The 20,021-nt window shown below is 37.6% G+C and overlaps 1 protein-coding gene across 1 annotated transcript in view; it reads right to left on the reverse strand.

Annotated features, from left to right (window-relative positions):
* Positions 1–20,021, reverse strand: part of MLIP (muscular LMNA interacting protein) — a 104,935-nt gene that overhangs the window by 34,801 nt on the left and 50,113 nt on the right. The window contains exons 5-8 of the mRNA XM_021392017.1: positions 3,095–3,160; positions 2,931–3,014; positions 2,778–2,837; positions 1,458–1,499 (exon numbers count right to left, since the gene is read on the reverse strand). Of these exons, the coding sequence (XP_021247692.1) occupies positions 1,458–1,499; positions 2,778–2,837; positions 2,931–3,014; positions 3,095–3,160 (252 nt within the window). The remainder of the gene's footprint in view (positions 1–1,457; positions 1,500–2,777; positions 2,838–2,930; positions 3,015–3,094; positions 3,161–20,021) is intronic.

Below are 20,021 nucleotides of genomic sequence, written 5' to 3' on the forward strand. Positions count from 1 at the left end.
CACTTCATTGCACTCTCATCCAGAGGGCCAGAGGACAAACCCATGCCTGGTTTATGTGTAGGAACAGAAACAGCCCTTTTGTGTCCTAACAAGGAAGCAGAGCAAGAGAGAGGAAAGAGCTGCAATGTCCAGGGTCCAGTGGGGACACGTGGCTTGTCCCTTGTTTGACTCTGCTGCAGCATGTGGGGAAGCCCACAAGAGCCGGGCTGCATGGAGGTCAGTCCCCCCAGTGCAGCATGGAGAACACAGTCTGTTAGCACAGTGATCAGATATATTGCCAGGCAAAAAAACAATTCAGCCAATTTGTACAATGTATAAGAAAGGTTAGCCTACCCATATGTTTGTGTCTTATTCACGAATATTGGTTTGCTTCAGTTATTTAGAATGTTACAGGGAAGACTGGGAAGATAAAGTTTTTAAGGGTGATTTTCTACGCAAGTGAAAAAAAACCGAGTCCCTATGCATGTAAGTTGAATGTCTAAATGTGTTTGTAGGTGTATTTCAGACACTGTTTTTGGTCCCAAAGACATGTGCTGAAATGGCAGTAATATATATTCTTTTCTCACAGGCTACATCTGAAATATGCTCTTTTATTTCATTAAAAAGCACTTTTCTAATATAGTTTCTAATTACAACAAGCCAGCACAATCTGTCAAGTAAAAATCACAGTATGTAATAAAATATGCATGTCACCACATTCAAGGAGCAAAATTGAATTGATCAGTCAAGCACTGTGCTGGCATAAAACTAAATGGCCTTTATTGCTTTTGTTAGCACTGCTTTGATCTGAGGTTCAATAGAAAGTCTGAATGATGAATAGTAAGCTGAGATATCTCACCACATGACTAGATGAGCTAGAAGTAAAACATGGAACCTGCAGTAACTGTTTGAGCTAGCAAGAATTAAAATGTTAATTGGGTTTAACATTGCAATAGTTTAACTGATGATTCAATATAGAGGTTTTCTTCGCACGTTGGAATGTGTACATGTCAGAAAACACCTTTTGTTCATTTAAGGCTAATTAGTGGGTTTTCAGTCATCTCTATACTGTGGAAGGAAAAATTTGAGTGAATCCCAAACTCCGATGGATCGGCAAGAGCCAAAACACTTCTTCAGAAGTAAATCCCCTACAGTGCAGACAAATATCCGAGCCCTTGACCCACACTTGAAACAAATATCAACAAAGGATTGTGTGAACAAATCAATTATAAAATCATACTCGCACAGGTAAAATTATCAATAGACATCGCACTGAAGAAATTCCAGTCATGAAAAATTTGGGCAGAAATAAGACATTTCAGTCTCAATCACATGTGCCCTAATGGGGGCAATACCTCATTGTATGCCTGTGTCAGCTATGTGTCAACAAGTCAAATGTGGTAGCAAGATGACCTTCAAAATCTACAAAATTAGACATTTCTTCATGCCAAATACAGAGAAGTTATAAAAACACTTACATATCTGGTTTCACGTCCAGCTGCTCTCTGCAATGTTGACACCTTATACAAAATAAACAGATATATCAACAGCAAAGAATGAAGGACTAACAGAGATTTTCATCATTGTGATATTATTAATTGCTAAAATTCAGTTCTCCAGAAAGATTCATGAAATACATGAAAATACAATATATTAAAGTTTTCTTGCGGTGTTTATTGTTCAAATAATTATTTCATTTTTGCACAGACATCAATCGCACTCCATTAAAGCTAGTCCTTAAATTATCTCTGAGAATTGTTCTAATAAAATGCTTATCAGTTGGCAATCACAGGTATGGTTGCATTGTGACATTTAACTCACATTTGCTCACAAAAACAACTTGAAACTACACCCTTCTGTGTTCTCATTTGCTGTCATCTGTCCTAGTTCCTCTTTTCAGCTGCCTGAAGCCTGATTCACCACTCAATGCTATTTAACAGAATTTCAAAAATGAAAATGAAGTTTAAAACATATATTGAATACACCTACTCAGGAATGCTGGTTCTGTGCCCTATTTTTGCATAATAGACTGGACATTGTAAAGGGTATTTTGAAAACAATGACTTTTTGACATGTTCCTCTACCAAAATTCCCTTCCCTCTTTTTTTCTGATGGATTTCTGCCCTTTTCACTTTCTTGTAGCTGCCAAGACCAACTCAAATTTGCACTGGGGGCAAACTCACTACAGGACCCTCCTTCCATGTTTAGCCATCCTTAGGAACTCAGAAGGCAGACCAACATAACATCATAAAACAGTAAGTTTAACATAAGTAAAAACTTGTCCCTGTCTCTCACTTTCTGTTTCAACTTCTCTTTCGTAGTATAGAAACAGAATATCCAGATTTGGAAGGGATCCATAACGATTCTCTAGTCCAGCTCCCAGCTCTAAACAGGACCACTCAACATGCAAACCCTCTGTCTGAGGGTGTTGTCCAAATGCATCTTGAACTCCAGCAGCTTGGGGCCATAACCACTGCCCTGGGCAGCCTGTTCCATGGCTACCACTCTCTGATGAAGAACCTTTTCCTATACACAACCTGACCCCTTGACACAGCTCCATGCTGTTTCCTGCTATCAGTATGACTCCTGACTTCAGAAAACAACCTGCAACAAAGACTGCAGTGACAGCAGGGCTACAGTTTTGTCTTTCCATGTCTCTTAGATCACCAGCCACTTCTACTAATGGTGGGTCTTCAACTGCAGCTTTGTGTTGCCATAGGCTTTACAACTGTGATTTTGTTTGCCTTGACGCCTACCTGAAAAGAGCATTTGGTGTGTAAGTGCGTTTATTCACCTACCTTGCCAACATCTGACTCTGTGTTCATCTGCAGGAAACTTGGAGAAGATTCACATCGGCGCTGGAAATTTATTTTTGACAGAGAAAAAATTTATTAATGATGAGACAAAAAGAAGGGAATTGAAAAAATCAGTCCCACATACTGATGGATTACCATGGTCAATGGGTCCTGCAGGACTTGATCGATGACAGCACACAGCTCTTCTGTTTGTTGTCTGAGCTGGGCAGGGGAGCACATCTGAAAAAGGAGAATGGATCACCCACTTAACCTTTGCTTTTTGTTTTCAAATAAAGATTTGAGAGATAAAACAGCAATACCTCTGAATGGGTGTCCAAAGTAGTCCCTTCAGTCACACCAGCAGCCGTAGTTGGCTCTTCTAATGCCTGTAATTCAAAAGATTCCTGTGTTACACTGAGTTTTAAAAAAAAATTAAAATAAGTAGTCATACACACAAACACTGTATTTCCAAATATGATACTTCTCATTTTATCAGGGAAATATGGGAAAAGAAGAAATCATAGTAGGGTTCTTCAGGCTATCATATTCTGATCTTGAATTAGAGAGTTTATTTGCAGAGAAAGAATATTCAAGCTAGGTGAATTATCCCTGCTCAGAAAATAACAATTTAAATTGCCTTCTCCTTTGACAACATCCCATCCCTCTCACAGTGAATGTCACACAGTAAATGTGCACCATGGACAACAGAGGTGCCCAGTGTATGCCTGTCATGCACCACTGGAAGACACCATTGGTTGTAAGAAGGCAGGCAAAGCATACCAGTGGCCCATTTGTTTCCTTCAATAGCTGTTTTCTTTAAAAAGTGAATCCTGTTTAAAGACGTTGGCGATCATGGCAACAAAAACAGTGCTCAACATTATTGTTTTTTAGCCTGAAAACAGCACTGTATAAAGAATAAATAAACACGTACCAAAGATAAACATGGCTAGTCTACACAACTACCTAATGTAGCTTATACAGTCACTTCAAAACAAAACACAATCTTCTTATGCTTTAATATACCTTCAGCTTTCCAATGTACACACTTGGAGGAGGTTTGCAAACTGTGAGGATTAGTTTGCCAAACCCTCCATTTTATCAGGAAACTCACAAAACACCCACAAAAGCCATACTTCACTTTAGTGCTCAGTGCGTTTTTTCAGCTTTTCCCAAAGTCAGTGAGGCACAACACTCTCACTGTCATCACCCATTTTTTTTGGAAGCAATCTTCAAATAGACTAATTATGGAGACTACTCCAGAAGCCTGCTGGTGCTTGCAGCTGGGCTACACAGGAGGGATCAACGGCATTTGTGACTTTTTTGTTTAACACATTATGTTTTTCTGAAGTTTCATGGTTGATGCTTATTAGCAAAAAAAAAAAAAAGAAGAAGAAGAAGAAGAAAAAAAAAGAGCATTCCTGTAAGCACTTTTTCATGCATGAGGAATCCTGTGCTAATGGACTGATCCCTGTTAGGGGTGTATCTGGGCTGGAGGACATGTGTAAAGCTGGGAGGAAAATGGTAGAATCTTTAAGAAAAAAAAAAAGAGAGAGAAAGAAAAGATGTACTTAAGTAATTATTTATTATTTACATTTTGCTGAGTATAATTACATTTTTTCTCTCCTTATCTAGCTATGGCAGCATACTTCTATTTATGCAGAAGTGAAAAGTGTCAGGGTTTTTTGCTATTATTTTAACAGCATCACAAATGATGCTGTGCAGAAACGCATTTCTGATGCCTTGCATCAGAGAGTACAGTAAGAAAAAATGAAGAGTAGTTTCTTTCCAAACACATTTCTTCTCTGCCCTACAGCTATAGACAATCCGGTTGGCCTTACAGTTGACGTAGTTCCAAAGGAAAAAAGTAAAATAATGATTATTTTTGAGATAAATATAATAATAATGTAATGTTCTCCTGAGGCAGAAGATGAAAATATAGATAATCTTTCTTATTTCTGTCATCTCATCATTGCTATCCAGCTAAAATCTCAGATCAACAGACGGACTTGTAGAAGAGGAGAACTAAACAAAAGAGTGCTCAGCACTTAAGGGCTATGTGTCCAGTTCAGCTTCAGACAGATTACATTCTCCTGGTAAATGTAAACTGAAGTGGTAAAATGTAAAATGAAGAAAAGTCTTTCCAGTGCCTATTAGGGCCAGGATTGCCAAAGCCACCTGTTGTGGAGAGGTGACAAGTCTGAATGTGAATCAGGAAACTGTTGCATTAAGAAATTGCCATTAGTCACATGTTCAGAATGCAGAACTTGATAAGCCTCTCAAAACTCACAGGATATCATTAAGTTAATGAAAATAGCAAATGAATTGTTATAGAAAAAAATATCATATTTCTCTTTCAAGTTCATCTCACTAGGGCAGTAGCAGAGGGTGAATACTATGAAGGGTAGGGCACAGTTACCTTGAAGATGGCTATTTCTAGAGGAACTTCAATCTCAACCGCAAGTCTGTGCCAAGAAACAAGATTCTGGATAACTGAAGTATCAAGCATCCATCAATTTCAGTAGAAACTGGGAACACAAACTATGAAGTTTGGAGCTTCCATTTATTTAGCAAGTGCAGCACCAAGGCCTATGCATTCAGTAGACCTCCTGAGATACTATCATCACACACACAGCAGCCATGCTATAAGAACTGCTGTGTTCTGTGCCCTTTCTGAACCTTTAAAATTTCAAAGTAGTTCGTGTATATTCTTTCACAGTTACTTTCCTTCTGTTTTTCTATTAAAAAGTTCTAGTTCTCCAAAAAAAAAACCAAACCAATTCAATTTAATCTGCTTTTCAAAATACAACTCAATGTTTTTTTTCTAGAAGTGCATTTTTTTTCTTAATTCATTAGTATAGAGAAAAATGGAAGATTTAAAAAGTACTACTGGCATTTCTGTTCTCATTACTGGTGTTATCATGAAATAGCGTTATGATTAAATTGAAGTATTAGTGTTATCAACAGCATTGCTGATTAGCACTATCAACAGTATTCAAGCTTCATTTCCTATGCTGATGACCTAACAATACCAAAAGCTGAACATTCCTGTTAGGCATTCCAATTATTTTATTGTATATGAAGAAAATAGCAAGACCACAATTTAAAAGAAAAGTATAATTTAGAGGATGAAAATTTGTTTGTGACAGAACTTAAATGTGCAGATTAAATAGCCAATTGCTGAACAGCTGATTTTGTCCTTGCAAAAGGTAACTTTGAGGGTGTGATGCATAAATGCTATTGACATCAGTGACGACTACAAACTCTCCCTCCTCTTCCCCTCAAGCTATTTGATTGCTAAGGCTGAATCAGAGCAGAAAGGATACTAGTAAATGATCTGACCGGGATCTCCAATATTTTGCTAGAATAATTAAAACTCTTGACAACATATAGGAGCATATGTGGAACTTTGTTTCATACTCCAATTAATGACATCAATATTGTAATCTGAATCTGACACAAATTCCTTTGTACTGTATTATGAAAAACCTGTGCTGAACAAAGCCCAAGAAATTTCCTCTATTTCTCTTGCACATTTTCTCTTTCAATGTTTTTCTAAGACCTCTGCACATGCAAAAAATTTCTTCGGTATATTGGGTTTTCATGTATCATCAGTTCCCAGAACTTATTCCTTAGGGATTCTGATATGGGAAATGATACTGAGAAGACCTGACTACTCTTATTAAATAAATAATATTAAAAGCTGCAAGACTTTTGAAAGAAAGATGGAGCTCATAGCCTGCTCCTATATTGGCATGCTTGGTTATTATTAAAGACAAATTAGATCCTGTGGCACTCTAGGACTGCATAGATTATTTTCTTCCTTTCTCATCATTTGGTAAGAAAGATCTCTAGCCTTCAGAAGCCTTTCAGCATGGACACATAATCTAGATACAAGAAATTCACTCAGTGAGTTCACACCAAAAGTATTTGAGGAACAAAATGCAGTTTTTAAAATTAAAACGTTCTCAACAAAGAGATGTTAAATATGCTTTTCAGGTTCAGGATGGTCATCATACTTGTACTTAGTTTATAAACAGAAGTCAGATAAGCCAACAGTGATTCCATTTGCACTCCTTTCATCCATAGTCAGTTATATCTAATGTTTTTCAGAAAATTTAGTGATTCTTGACTGTGATAGATGTACTTTCTGTTACCACCCATCATCCTTGTTTCATTTCATTCAGATATAGGTGAAGTCTGAGCAGAACATTTTCAGCTAGCCCACATGCCCAGGTTTCCTTCCAATCTAAATGACTCACAGAGAAAGTAAGTTCATCCCTTTCATCAGCATGCAGTTGGGATGTGTATCTGGACAAACACAGCAATCACAAACTCTCCTGCATTAGATCTTGCTCTTCTAAAGATCACTCAATTGCTCAAAGAAGTCTTGTTTGTTTTGCAGTTCCAGGAAGTCCAATGGAGTTTTGGGCTTACAATTCCAATTTGAAATAATCCTGAATACCTAATATCTAGTGTAAAGGACTGTCTACTTAAAGTTAGGAATTTTTCTATAACTTCCTGAAATAGACTCTTCATGACAATCTATTTTGAGTGGAAGATATTTTTATAGATATTTGATAAATAAAATCTCTAAATAAAATGTATATTACTTTTGAAAAGGATATACTATCTGATTAGGACTGGAATTTTGAATTTGATTATGATCTTATCTCTATAACTGGAAACTATTCAAGAGTGAATGCCAGTAGAGGATTGACTCATTCATTCAGCATTAATAAGGCCAGAAAGAACCATAGAGGTCACCTAACCTGACCTTTTCTTTAAACCACAGAACTGCCTGGAGTTACTCTATGAAATGGCAGGAAAATATCATGCCTTGATTGTTTAAATTCTATCACAAAGAGCCTATTGCATTCTCTGGATTTTCTTCTTCAAATGTTTAATTAATTATTTCTATTGAAATTTTGTCTTATACCTAGATGAAACTCCTGCTTCCTCTTCTACCCAGAGGATGCCATTGTCTATTTTGTTGAAGAGTTCATTGTCACGGTCTGTGGATCTGCCTCATCACTTTGAATCGGTAGTGATTATGGCACTGTTGGCGGGCCACAGCTACCCCAACCTCCTTATCACCATCTCTGCTGTCCTTCCTCCAAGCACTGTGAGATGGTGCCTGTACTGGTGAAGACATTGTCCTACCAGACTCAATTTTACACCAGCCCCTGGCTCACCTTCCCTGGGGAGCAATCCACTGTTGTTGCCCATAGCGAGAGCCTGACCACGATGCTGAGCACAAGTATCTTAAAAATAAGGCTTTGCTATTCTAGCTGTGAAGGAATTTACAGCCACATCCTCCAAGAAAATTCCTGGATTTGCTTTTTCCTGGGCAGAGTACAGGTGATATGAAGAACATCAGGTTCATATAAGCTAAGATAGATAGAATACACATCACTTACAGGATTCGATGAGATTAAGCCACTTCTGGGATTGCCAAAGTACGTGCATATGTAGTCAGTAAGCTTTTCCTTTGCTTCTAATGAGTATAGATTTGAATAATTCATTTCAACCGAGAGTACTGAAGGATCAAAATATGTCCTAAAGAAGCTGTTTAGATTATTATAGCCCAACAGTTTTGTAAGGAGAAGCTAAAAAATGATGGCTCAAGTTGAAGTATTTACACACACATAAAAGAAAAAATTAGACACATGGAGACAATTTAGAGGCAAACAAAACATTTTACCTTATGTGACATCAGTGACAGTTTTCTTTCATGTGAAGAATTTCTTTCATATTATTTCACATGAATTGTCACTAGACTGCATGCATCATGGATCTGATAAAACTCCTTTCTCATGACCACTCAAATTAAGTAACACAATTACACAGTGCAAAAAAGTTTGACTTCAGAAAATTTGCATTTCTAGTTCAATCACACAGAAAAATACTTTTTTTTAGTATTTAAGCAGATGAAGAATTCCTAATCATGCATTTTGTTCAGTAATATCTGTGCATCTACAGGACTTCCTCCCTTACTAAAAGAAATGCCACTCAAAATTATCTTCTCCAAATAATCTTTATCTCAGTGTACCATCTATGTAGTTAAAAATTTATCTTGAATCACTCTCTTTTTAATCCAGTATTTGCATAAAAAGAGAGTCACAGAGAGCTACAATGTGAGATGAGTTCCTTCCCAGTTCTCTCCCTGATAGTTTGAACAAAATACTTACATATTAGGGTTTGGTCCAAGGTGGGTTTTGTGTGCCATATCTCCTTAATGCTTCCTTTAAGAGGTATACTATAAAAACATGTCAGCCAACACAACAGGACTAGCTCAGAAGCACTATAATTAGCTGCTGGTGTGGATCAATAGGAGATTATTATACATAATCCTCAAGAATAGGAGAGCAGGGAAGGAGTTTTACACCAGTGTTTGGTGGATCACCAGAAGCCTCTGTGTAAACATCTTTTCAGTCATTTTTTCTACAGATACTGGCATAAGACTATACAATTGAGTTTTACATTTTGGGGATAAGTAACTTAAAGCTCATGAGTAAATATCCAAGAGAGTCGACAAAATCATTCCTCAAAAGGAAATGTATTTCTTCTGCAAAAGTCAGGTGGCTGGCTTAACCCACCAACTCAGATCAGGAGTGTGCCCTCAAAGAGAATTTCCTGACCAATGTCACCGACTGGGCTTGTTTCGCAGGGCGGTGCAGTATGACAATGCACAAACTGGACTCTTTTCAGACAAAGTCAAACCTGAAGTGGTATCTCAGAAAACAGCTTAATGCTTCCAGCCATTAACAGGCTTTCTGCCCTCCAAAAGTTATCCCAGAATATATACAGCATGAGTGTAGGATCCCCTGAATCAAATATTTTCCTTTTCTGACCCATTTCCATTGCTTGCTAATGTAGATGCTGCCTAACATGGTGTGTTCAAGATTTAAGTAAAAAAAGGTTTGTGTTTTATGCAAATGATGAAAATATTCACTCAAGATTAGACGAGTACTGGAAAAGAAAGGAATCTCCCATTTTTGAAAAAAAAAACCCACATAATCTTGTTTAAGTCATTTAAGTGGTAAGTGCTAGGTTGTAATCAATAATGTTTCAAGGGCAAAATGATCATCTTCAAAATCCTTTATGCAGAGCAAAATTCACACTCTCCAATGTTTTCATGCTCTGTAAAATTATAGTGAAGTCAACTGAGCTGTGCCTGTAAAAGCATATTTAGATGTGCACTTAGGAATGCTTAATCTTACAGAAATGTATTAGAAGCTAAGTTCCGGAACTATGTCCACAGCTATATTTGGGGTGTCGGAGTGATTAAGAATGTCTTTAAATATCTTTGTGGCATGGTTTGTGGTGCTAACAGACGTGTACAGTGACAGGACTTGGTAGCTCAAATTGATAGTTGATGACTCAATGACCTTGAAGAATCAGAAATCTAAGTGATTCTGTGATTCCACGGTTCAAACTATATAAAGTGCTTATCTCACTAATTACAGAATTTTATTTTTAATTTTATTTTTTTTTTGCAATGCTTAATGGAATACCCTTTTGTGAAAAATTAATTCTGGCAAAGTTTTCAAAAAAACAGACACTGGCAAATACTTTGAACTCCGCATGAAAAATTCAAATTTTCACCTTACTTCCAAAGTTGCGTTATCAACATAGGAATTTTACAGCGTAGCCTTTTGTTGTTATTTCCTTGGTAGTAAATAAATTTACTAGGACTGCTGTCTGTATCTATCATGTTATCCTACAGGAGAGGACTATTATCCTAAGCTACCTCTTAGGAACAGACCCATGGCCAATGCAGTCAAAGAGCTTAGGAGATTTGTCTGGAAAAATGGTAGAACCATTTTCACAGTGTAACAATATGGCCAATAAATTCCTGAATCTGGGGATATTTCTTGCAGTTTTTAAATTTACTAGTATGAGCACAGACATTGAAGAATCATTTACTGATCTAACTTTCCTACTGATGGATAGATCTGGGAATAGCAGTGCTCCAGAGAGTTTCAAACAGCATAATAGACTTTGAGACATTGTCAGAAATGACAATTCCCTTAGGACATGGTTTTTTTACAGTAAATTTATTCACAGAAATTCAGATTAGTGAAGTGTTTGATCAAAGTGGTTGACCCTGAAAAATTGTTGGAAATACATATAATTCTGAGCAGCTGGTTCACAGGGCTTATGTTGTGCAATATAGCCAACAGACATGTCAGAGTATGTACATGAAGTTGAATGCACTCAAATATGAAATGCAATTCCCATGTCTCTGAGCAAACACTAACCTTCTGTTCCATAAGTAATGTGTTTGTAGGGATTGCTGCAAATGCCTTGTAGCTTGTCTTGATCTTGTATTGCTAAAAAGGTAAACCAGAAAGCAGGAAGAGAAGTAAAGATGGGTAAAAGGGAGAGAGGGAGAATGACATAGGAAAGAAGAAAGGTATGACAGAATGAAAGATGATTTTAATTGTCTCACAGACACATTGCAACAACACAAGGCTTACACACTATCTAGAAAAGCCATCTCTTAAAGAAAATCTAGCATTTCTTCAAAGATTTTAAAAACTGCAATATACATCTTTTGCAGTTAGGTGTGAGGTAGGACTACATGAATATCCTATATCAGCAGCTTATAACTTGATTTTGACTGTTTTCTACAGACCATCCTTAATATCAAAAGAAGCTGTGAGTTCATTCTTAGTTTGCTTACAATTTGAAATGATAACACAAAGCCACTTCTGCCAGTACATGCACCTCACAAACTGCTGCTGGGTGGCATGATCCTGGACCACTATGTCACAGGGATGTCTGTGATTGACTTTGATGAATAAGATCTTTAAATGCTGAATTACTTATCAAAGTGGATAGATCTCTTAAGTAATATGGCACTACTTTTCATCTCCTTTACAAATAACTCTCGCACCCCCATATTTCAAAACAAGTAAAGGAACTTTCACACTCAAATCAGGTATACAGAAGTCACAATCTTAACCATAAAAAATGTATGGTTTGTGATACAAAAATTCTAAGATCAGTCTTAAAAGCCTTATTCTTTTTTAGTAACTTATTTTGACTAATGATCCAACGGATGGAACACCTCCCCTATGAGGACAGGCTGAGAGAGCTGGGGCTGTTCAGTCTGGAGAAGAGAAGGCTCCAGGGAGACCTGAGAGTGGCCTTTCAGCGTCTAAAGGAGGGCTGTAAGAAAGAAGGAGACAGACTCTTTAGCAGGGCCTGTTGTGATAGGACAAGGGGAAATGGTTTCAAAATAAAAGAGGGGCAGATTTAGGCTGGACATAAGGAAGAAGTTTTTTACAATAAAGGTGGTGAGGCACTGGAATACGTTGCTCATAGAGGTGGTGGAAGCCCTGTCCTTGGAGATATTCAAGGTCAGACTGAACGGGGCTCTGAGCAACTGGTCTAGCTGTGGATGCCCCTGTTCATTACAGGGGAGTTGGACTAGATGACCTTTTAAGGTCCCTTCCAACTCAAAAGATTCTGATCCTGTGCGTCCTTGATGGGCTCAAAGAAGGACAATAGTCATCTGGTCTATCGTTCTTTGACTACATTAGCTTGCCTAATGATTTTCAGTGTTTCAGAAACCATACTTTCTATATTTTCTTTTTAATTCTAGAGACTAAATTCAATTATTTTAAAATAATCAGTGAGATTCTTCTATTCTTCCATGAGTTCAAGAGATAAGACTCTTAATCACACGGCTGCTGGGATTTGGGGGAGAGGGAGTAAATGATTAAAAAGGGAGTCACAACATTTTTCCATTTTCAGCAACATACTAATTAAAAAAAAATGCAAATTCAGAAAATAATAGAGATTTCAGATATTGGATGAATATTTTGGTAAGATTTACCAAGAAACAAAGTCACTTATTAATTAGCTAAGGTTTTCTAATGTACTGTTATCTGTAGCAGTGAATGCTAGTAATTACAAAATAATAGGCTGAACAATATGCTGTACTTTGAGTTATTGATTTGTCTTTTTTCTTTTCCTTTTTTTATATCTAATAAAAGTCCCTGATGGTAGAGTGGCAAGAATTTTAATTCAGATTAAAGAATTTTATATAATCCTTGCACTTCTTTTGAAACACTGTGGAACACACCTTTGAAATCTTTCCATAAATAATGCTATATTTTCCTGAGACTTACTCAAATTTATTTCTAGTCAGAACTGAGAGACTGCCAGGCATTCCAGAAGTCCATAATTACATATACTGAGTGAATATTCTGTCAAAGCAGATCAGTGTAATGCCAAAAACAGGGTTTTTGTTTGTTTGTTTGTTTGATTTAACATTTATTTGAGCTTTAGCCATTTGAAATTGGAAGTTTACCATTTAGATGCTTCACTCAGAACTAAAGCCTTTTATAGTCATGGGCATTTCTACAGTATAAGTCATCTCATCCTCAAATAGAAACCTGTAAAGGTAAAACAAAATCATCCAGTAGATATGCCATTACCTATCCGTTGACTATAATAGAATTGCCTAATTTCTGATATTAGCTTTCAAATGTCAAAAGACGTGATTTATATCCAGTCTTTTAAATGTTTAGATGGCAAAAATTTATATGCTATATAGAGACTTGTTTGTTCCCCAGCTTTGGGATAGATTTACATGCATTCCTGGGCTACATACAAACAGGAAAAATCAGTGAATATATAGGACTAACACACTGCAAAGAATTTTCAAACAACAGCCAAAAGTTTTAATTCTATTCTATTCTTGCAGAATCAGCAATTTTATATGTATCCAATCCATTCTACTGTCCATTTTGCTACACTGAGTCCATCAAAGCACTACTAAAATTGTTTTGAAAGCTCAGGGAGAGAATTTTTATTTCGTGAAGTTACCCACAACTTAACACTTCACAGTGCTCTGTGAATTTGATTATGTTCATATTCACTGTATAGAATGGTCATATTCATGGCAAAAATAAACATAAATATATAAAACATGGCAACATAAAATATTAAAATGCTAATACTTAAATACACTCATCAACTATTTCTATTAATTGGTACATGCATAAACATGAATAAAAAGGAGCTCCCAATAAAGAATCTGTTTTGCATAAATGCTTTGATATCATGCTAATGAAACAGCTTGATGTGCCTGTTGAAATGTACATCTAATGTCAACATTCCATTTTAAGAGGTGCCAGTTTAATAACTGTTGAAGCAACATTAATGTTGCAAAATTACACGTGCCAAAATCAAGCTCTTCTGCACTTCTTCCTTGGAGAAATCTTACTCGCAAAATTTTGTCATACATCAGCAATCATTAGATGGAACAATCTGCTCTTTGTCTAGACCTAAAGTTGAACTGATTGGTACTAAAAAATCTTAAATGCTGTTTAAGATGCTGATGCTATTTCTCCTCAATCTTTTCCTTTTTTTTTCCCCTGAAGATATATTGAGATTTGAGGCTGGAGCATTATCAGAAAGTCTGGTACCATTAACAGATGAGCAGAGCAGCAGTCTGTTGAGCTATTTCAAAAACTAAGAATGGAACTAAATGAGAGCAGAAGGAAAGGAGGGCACTGAATACAAACTGTTACTAGCTATACAAGAAGACAGCTTCACATTTTAAAGCCAGAAGAAATGTTTCTTCTCCTGAACTTCTGGCTGCATTTGATTTAAAGACTGCAGGTCATCCACATCCCCAGTGGAACCAGCTTCGTCTGCATGATTAAAAATGGCACCATCCTAACCACTCAAGCTTGTTAAACTAGTGTGTGCCCTCCCATGCTCCATATTATGGTTGGCAATTTCAAAAGTGCCACTGCGTCACGTAAACAGCAGAATTAGCAGGAAAAAGGACTATTGGAAGGGCAGAAATGATGAAACGGCCTCTGTAAATGTAATCCAAGAAATAGCTATGTGCCACAAGCAGACAATTTCCTTATCATCGGAGATTGCACTGAAGAGAGCAGACATCGCAAGCGCTTTACAATCCACAGACTCACTCATGCCATTCAGTTTTGTCTCAGGAGGCTTTTTTTTCTTGGAATTTCAGCTATTGCATTTCTCTTTTCCTTTCATTAAGTAGTCCCAACAGCACATAATGACACTGTGCAGCTGTGCTAGGCACAATGGTTCCTTTGGGGTTGTTTGGTTTTTAAAAGAACAATTCATGACAATACTACTCTGTGCTGCTTTAAACCTCTCATTTTCAATTAACATTTTCCAAGCAGTCCAGGTCACCCCTGCCACGGCCAAGCTTTTAAGAACACATCTGACACAACTTGATCTGTCAGACTAGGCTGCAATTTTGTGCTGTGAGCAAATAAATCAGTAAATTATGATGGCCTTTCTGTGATGGGCAGCATGCTTCAGCTGCCCAAGGAGAGCTCTAAAATCAGCAAGAGGAGAGCACAGAGTGCAGAGATAAGATAAAAGAGGCAGGAAAACCTTCTGCTCTCCTGCCATCGGCTCTCCCCTTGTGCAGGGCAGTTTCTTTTCTTTCCCCAGGCACATATCTGCTGTATAACTTGTGATCAGCTTTCCTTTCCTTCCCCATCCCTCTCTTGAGATTTATCTTTAGGTTTAAAGGGATTTTGTTTCCCAGGCCCTCCTGCAGCAATTGCCATCATTGCTTATTTTCACTCTGCTGAGATTCTCCTGCCTTTGGGTGAATGACAAACAGCAGGAGTAGGGCTGATGCGTCAAGTGTGAGACTTTCATATTTACAGGACTTCATCTCGTAGGAAGATCTCCCCATCTTCTGTCTAACATAATAAGATTAAAAGTATCAGTGGGAAAGAAGGGGAAGAAGCAGGGGACTGTCCTTGTCTTCCCTCTCTGGCTATTGGTTCTGAAGTCCCTGTTCAGCTGAGCTCAGCAGGTCAGAACCACTGGACACCTCTAATCTATCAATATTGTATTTTGTACAAAAGGACTCCAACAGCATCTTCCCCAAAATACAGAACACGTTGCTAGAAATTTGAAATAGTAAGATTTATTCTTCATTACCTTCACTACCAACTCAATAAAAGTTCCTTCCTTTTCCCCTATTCATCCATTTTACTAGCATTTTGCAACAACACGGACGTGATCTTTCCTAAACGGACAAAGAACCATTAGAAAATAAGCATGCACCAAGAGTACCTTGGGTTTGACGTTTTCATGGTCAGGAGACGGGGAAAAAGACTGTGGTGAAGTCAGCTCTTGGGGTCTTGATGGCAGTGTGCGTGGTGACTTGTCTGAGACAGGAGATCTACGCTTTAATACTGGTGAGGTGGCAGATTGCTCAGGTCTTGAGGAGTTAGACCTATAGCTTTTGTGCATCAATGAAGAATGAAGCTGTAGTGGGTGGGAATTAATATTATGAGTTCGGGGAATTGGTAAAGTAGAATCAGGACATGAGAGAGACCACTGATTTGAGACATTTGAATGGGTAGGAGAGGAAGCACTCAGCTCCTGAGTAGACTTTTGGTATGAATCTGAGTTAGATCTAGAAACTGAATTCAAAAGACCTGGGGAGGGAGATGAGTGCTTTTCTGTGGTGGGGAAGACTGTGCCACCATGACTGGTAGAAGAAAGCAAACGAAATGACTGACAGGTTAAGATGGGTGAGTAAGTGTGCACCCTCTGACACTTCTGAGGTGCCTGGGACCTGGAGGCAGGATTACACAGGCCCTCAGGGGGAGAAGAGGCTGGCTGTGCAAGGCAAGAGTGTGCTGGGGCACATGGTGGCACTGCTGGAGTAGGCAGTGTGGTCTGCCAGCCTGCGGAGGCAGCTGATTTTCTGTGGGAGGGGATGGGGGACGAGAGGGGACTTTGGGAGTCTGGAGAGAGTGTTCGGCCTGGAAGGTGCTTTTTAGGAGAAACAGACCTTTCCCGGGGAGCAGGATGAGGCTTGGAGTATGAAGATTTGCGCTGAGCCCATCCTGAAGGCCAATATTCCTCTTTGCTGGGAGAATCTGGTCTAATAGGAGGGCTTGAAACAGATTTTTTTGGGGTTGGGGGAGTTGTTTTAAACTTTTGATCTATTGCAAGTGTTGAGGAACAGAGGGAGGAAGGAGAAAATGTGGGGCAAGAAGCAGGGGAAAGAGGTCTCCGCTGAGAAGAGCCTGATCTCAAAATGGCAGTCAAGAGAGTTAGTCTGGTTGGCAGAGGGGATCTAACTCCTGACCTTACTAAATTTCCTTTAGATGATGTTTGTGTACAAGGCTCATTTATACTACATATAGTTGAAGATGAGCCATAAAGAGAGGGTGGAGACAAAGGCTTAGGGCTAGGAGATAATGAATGTGTTATTACATGTACAGGGAGGGGAGATAAAGCATTCAATCTTTTGGAAGAACAGGAAAATGAAGGCTGGCCTGATGATATTTGAATTTCAGCTGAATGTGGAGGACTGGGGGAAACACACGGACTCTTTCCTGTAACAGAAGATCTAGTGAAGTTTTCCGTTTTGCAAACACAGCCAGGGATATGGAGATTTGGCGTTTGCATGTTATCATACAGCTGAGGGCTGGAGTAACAACAATTTGATGCAGAGCAGTATGTTTTAGACTTGGAGGGGGGTGAACTGTGGAAAGCAGACTGAAAGTAGAGAGACGAATCTTGCTTAGAAGACCCAGTTGCTGACTGCCAGTTGTTATAGGAGTCTTCCAGCGAAGAGGCTTGATTCAGGTTAACCATGGCACCACACTCTACTTTCAGATTAGTTGGAGAAATTAAGTGGACAGCAGGTGATTTAGAGGAAAGATGATCAGAGGTGGAAAGAGTAGAAATTAACTGGAGAAAAAAGAAAAACAGAAATGTTAATACAGGTAGAACCTGTGGAACTGTTAAGCATCCCACTTTTCAGTCCTGTAGTCATGCACGTTGTGTTTCATTAGTACTGCTTTGTGGGTTAACAAAACAGGACTGTTTTAAACTTGGTGTACATCCTGATGGACAAGGCTGTCAGGGAACCTGACTGAGCACAGTCAAGTTGTATTATTTTACTTTTATCTCAGTTTTGCTGACATAGAAAATGCTCAAGGCTACTGAATTTTTTTAAGTAAAAACCAAAGCGGTTGTGCCAGTGACATCAAGAACCATGTGATGCCACGCTTGTGTAAGCATAACTCAAAGTCAGAACATTGTAATACTCCTGATCTCACTATAGCAGTTCCATGGAAAGTAATCTCTCTGTAAATGAGATTCAACTCAACTATTCATTTTCTCACTCACTAAACAACATCTTCTGTAGTACTGTGAAATCAGAACAAGAAATTTGTTCAGAACAACCTAAATCAGAGCATCCAGTTTGTCTCACACTCTTCTGGTCTTTCACAGAGCAACATTTGAGAGTTTACAGGCATATAAGAGTCCTTAGCCCTTATCCACAGCCTTATAATGCACTAATAAAACAGTAATGAGCTCTTCTATGACTGTCTTTTTTCTTAGGTCTCTTCTAATTAGGATTTGTCAAAATGAGTTAGAGCACAGAAGTATATTATCAATTTTTTATACAGTTCTATTCTCTTAAAGAAAGAAAATCTCTCAAAATCTTCCAAGTTATTATGATGTTGAAATTAAAAACTGGGGAATATAATATTTGAATAAAACACATCAGTGTGAAATAGTGAACAAAGTCAACTGTAAATCCAAAAAGCTATAAATTATCACCTAACTTTTGACTGAGGAGCTTGAAAGTAGAGAAATTAAATCTAATACCTAAAAAACTTTATCTAAACAAAAGAACGTCTATCTATATATTTATTTGATACACTGAAAATAGTACACAATTCTGTAAAACAGTTATACCAGGTTCTATATACATGGATTCCATGTGGCTTTGGCTCATCTTTTTAATTCTAATTTTAATAGAAGCATCTTCCCATTAAGAAAGAGGAGTTAGTATAGCTTAATGTCATACAGTATTGATACATCACAAAACAAAAATATTTATACTTATAAAACATAATTTTCAAGAGAGAGGGTGTGACAGGAAGGCAAGACACAAAGGCCTTTATGGGCTAAACTGTACCTGAAATGCTAAATATGGGATAAATATGCACAACAGAATCTTGCTAGCCCATACAACTAAAAATATGTGAGCATTTCCTGCTAAACAACCACATGCAAATAGCAAAACTTATGATTGAAGACATTTTCTATATCAGACACCCTCAGATATGCCTTCATTTATAGTAATAAAAGCTAGCCACTCGAATGCCTTTACAGAATCACAGAATTGCAGGGGTTGGATGCGACCTCAAGAGATCATCAAGTCCAACTCCCTGCTAAAGCAGGTAGCCTACAATAGGCCGCACAGGTAGGCATCCAGACAGGTCTTGAATATCTCCATAGAAGGAGACTCCACAACCCTGCTGGGCAACCTGTTCCAGTGCTCCATCACCCTTACCATAAAGAAGTTCTTCCTCATGTTAGTATGGAACTTCCAATGTTCAAGTTTTAGGCCATTACTCCTTGTTCTATCATTATGTATCACTGAGAAGAGCCTGGCCTCATCCATTTGCCTCTCACCTCCCTTCAGATATTTATAAATATTTATCAGATCCCCAATCTGATAATTGCGATTTACAACCACACTAACTTCCCCTGACTTTATACAAGTGTTAATGTGTCTCATTTCAAAATGGAAACCTTATTTATGCAGTGCAAATATTATGATATAAAAATTAATATCTATGATACCATTGTACCATAAATTCTTCTGGATTAAGAAATTGTGACAACTGTTGGAAAAGCTACTAATAAAGAACAAGAGAAAAATACTGGAAATTCTGTAAAATAATGTACTAGTATTTTAAATTATGAAAAATTAATAGTAAGTACGTAATGGAATAAAATTATTTAACACCATAAAAAAGCAGCATAGTCATACATCTGTTAATTTTGAGAAGCCTGCTGAATTTAATAATGAGTGCTTGAAGATTATCAATTACAAAAATAAGGAATGAAATCCCCATATTTCAAAATGGAATAGATAAATTTCCCTTACAAAGACACTGGATTAAAACAAAATAAGGAATGAATATGAGACTCCATAATGAAAGAGCAGGATGTGCAATGACTTCTAATTAGATAAAGCTTGGTAAAAAAGATTTATAAGCAGCTAGGAAAATGTTCATGGTAGCAAAGCTGCATATGCTCCTAAAAGTACAATAAAGAGATTTTTGCTGTAGTCTTCTTCCAGTTTGAACAATACTGAACACTTACATGTTGAGCTAATTGAACCGTAATTCAAGTCTTCTGAAAAGACTTTGCTATTGTATTACATTAGCTACATCTATAGATGAT

This window comes from Numida meleagris, chromosome 3 (genome assembly GCF_002078875.1).
Source record: "Numida meleagris isolate 19003 breed g44 Domestic line chromosome 3, NumMel1.0, whole genome shotgun sequence".
NCBI lineage: Eukaryota > Metazoa > Chordata > Aves > Galliformes > Numididae > Numida > Numida meleagris.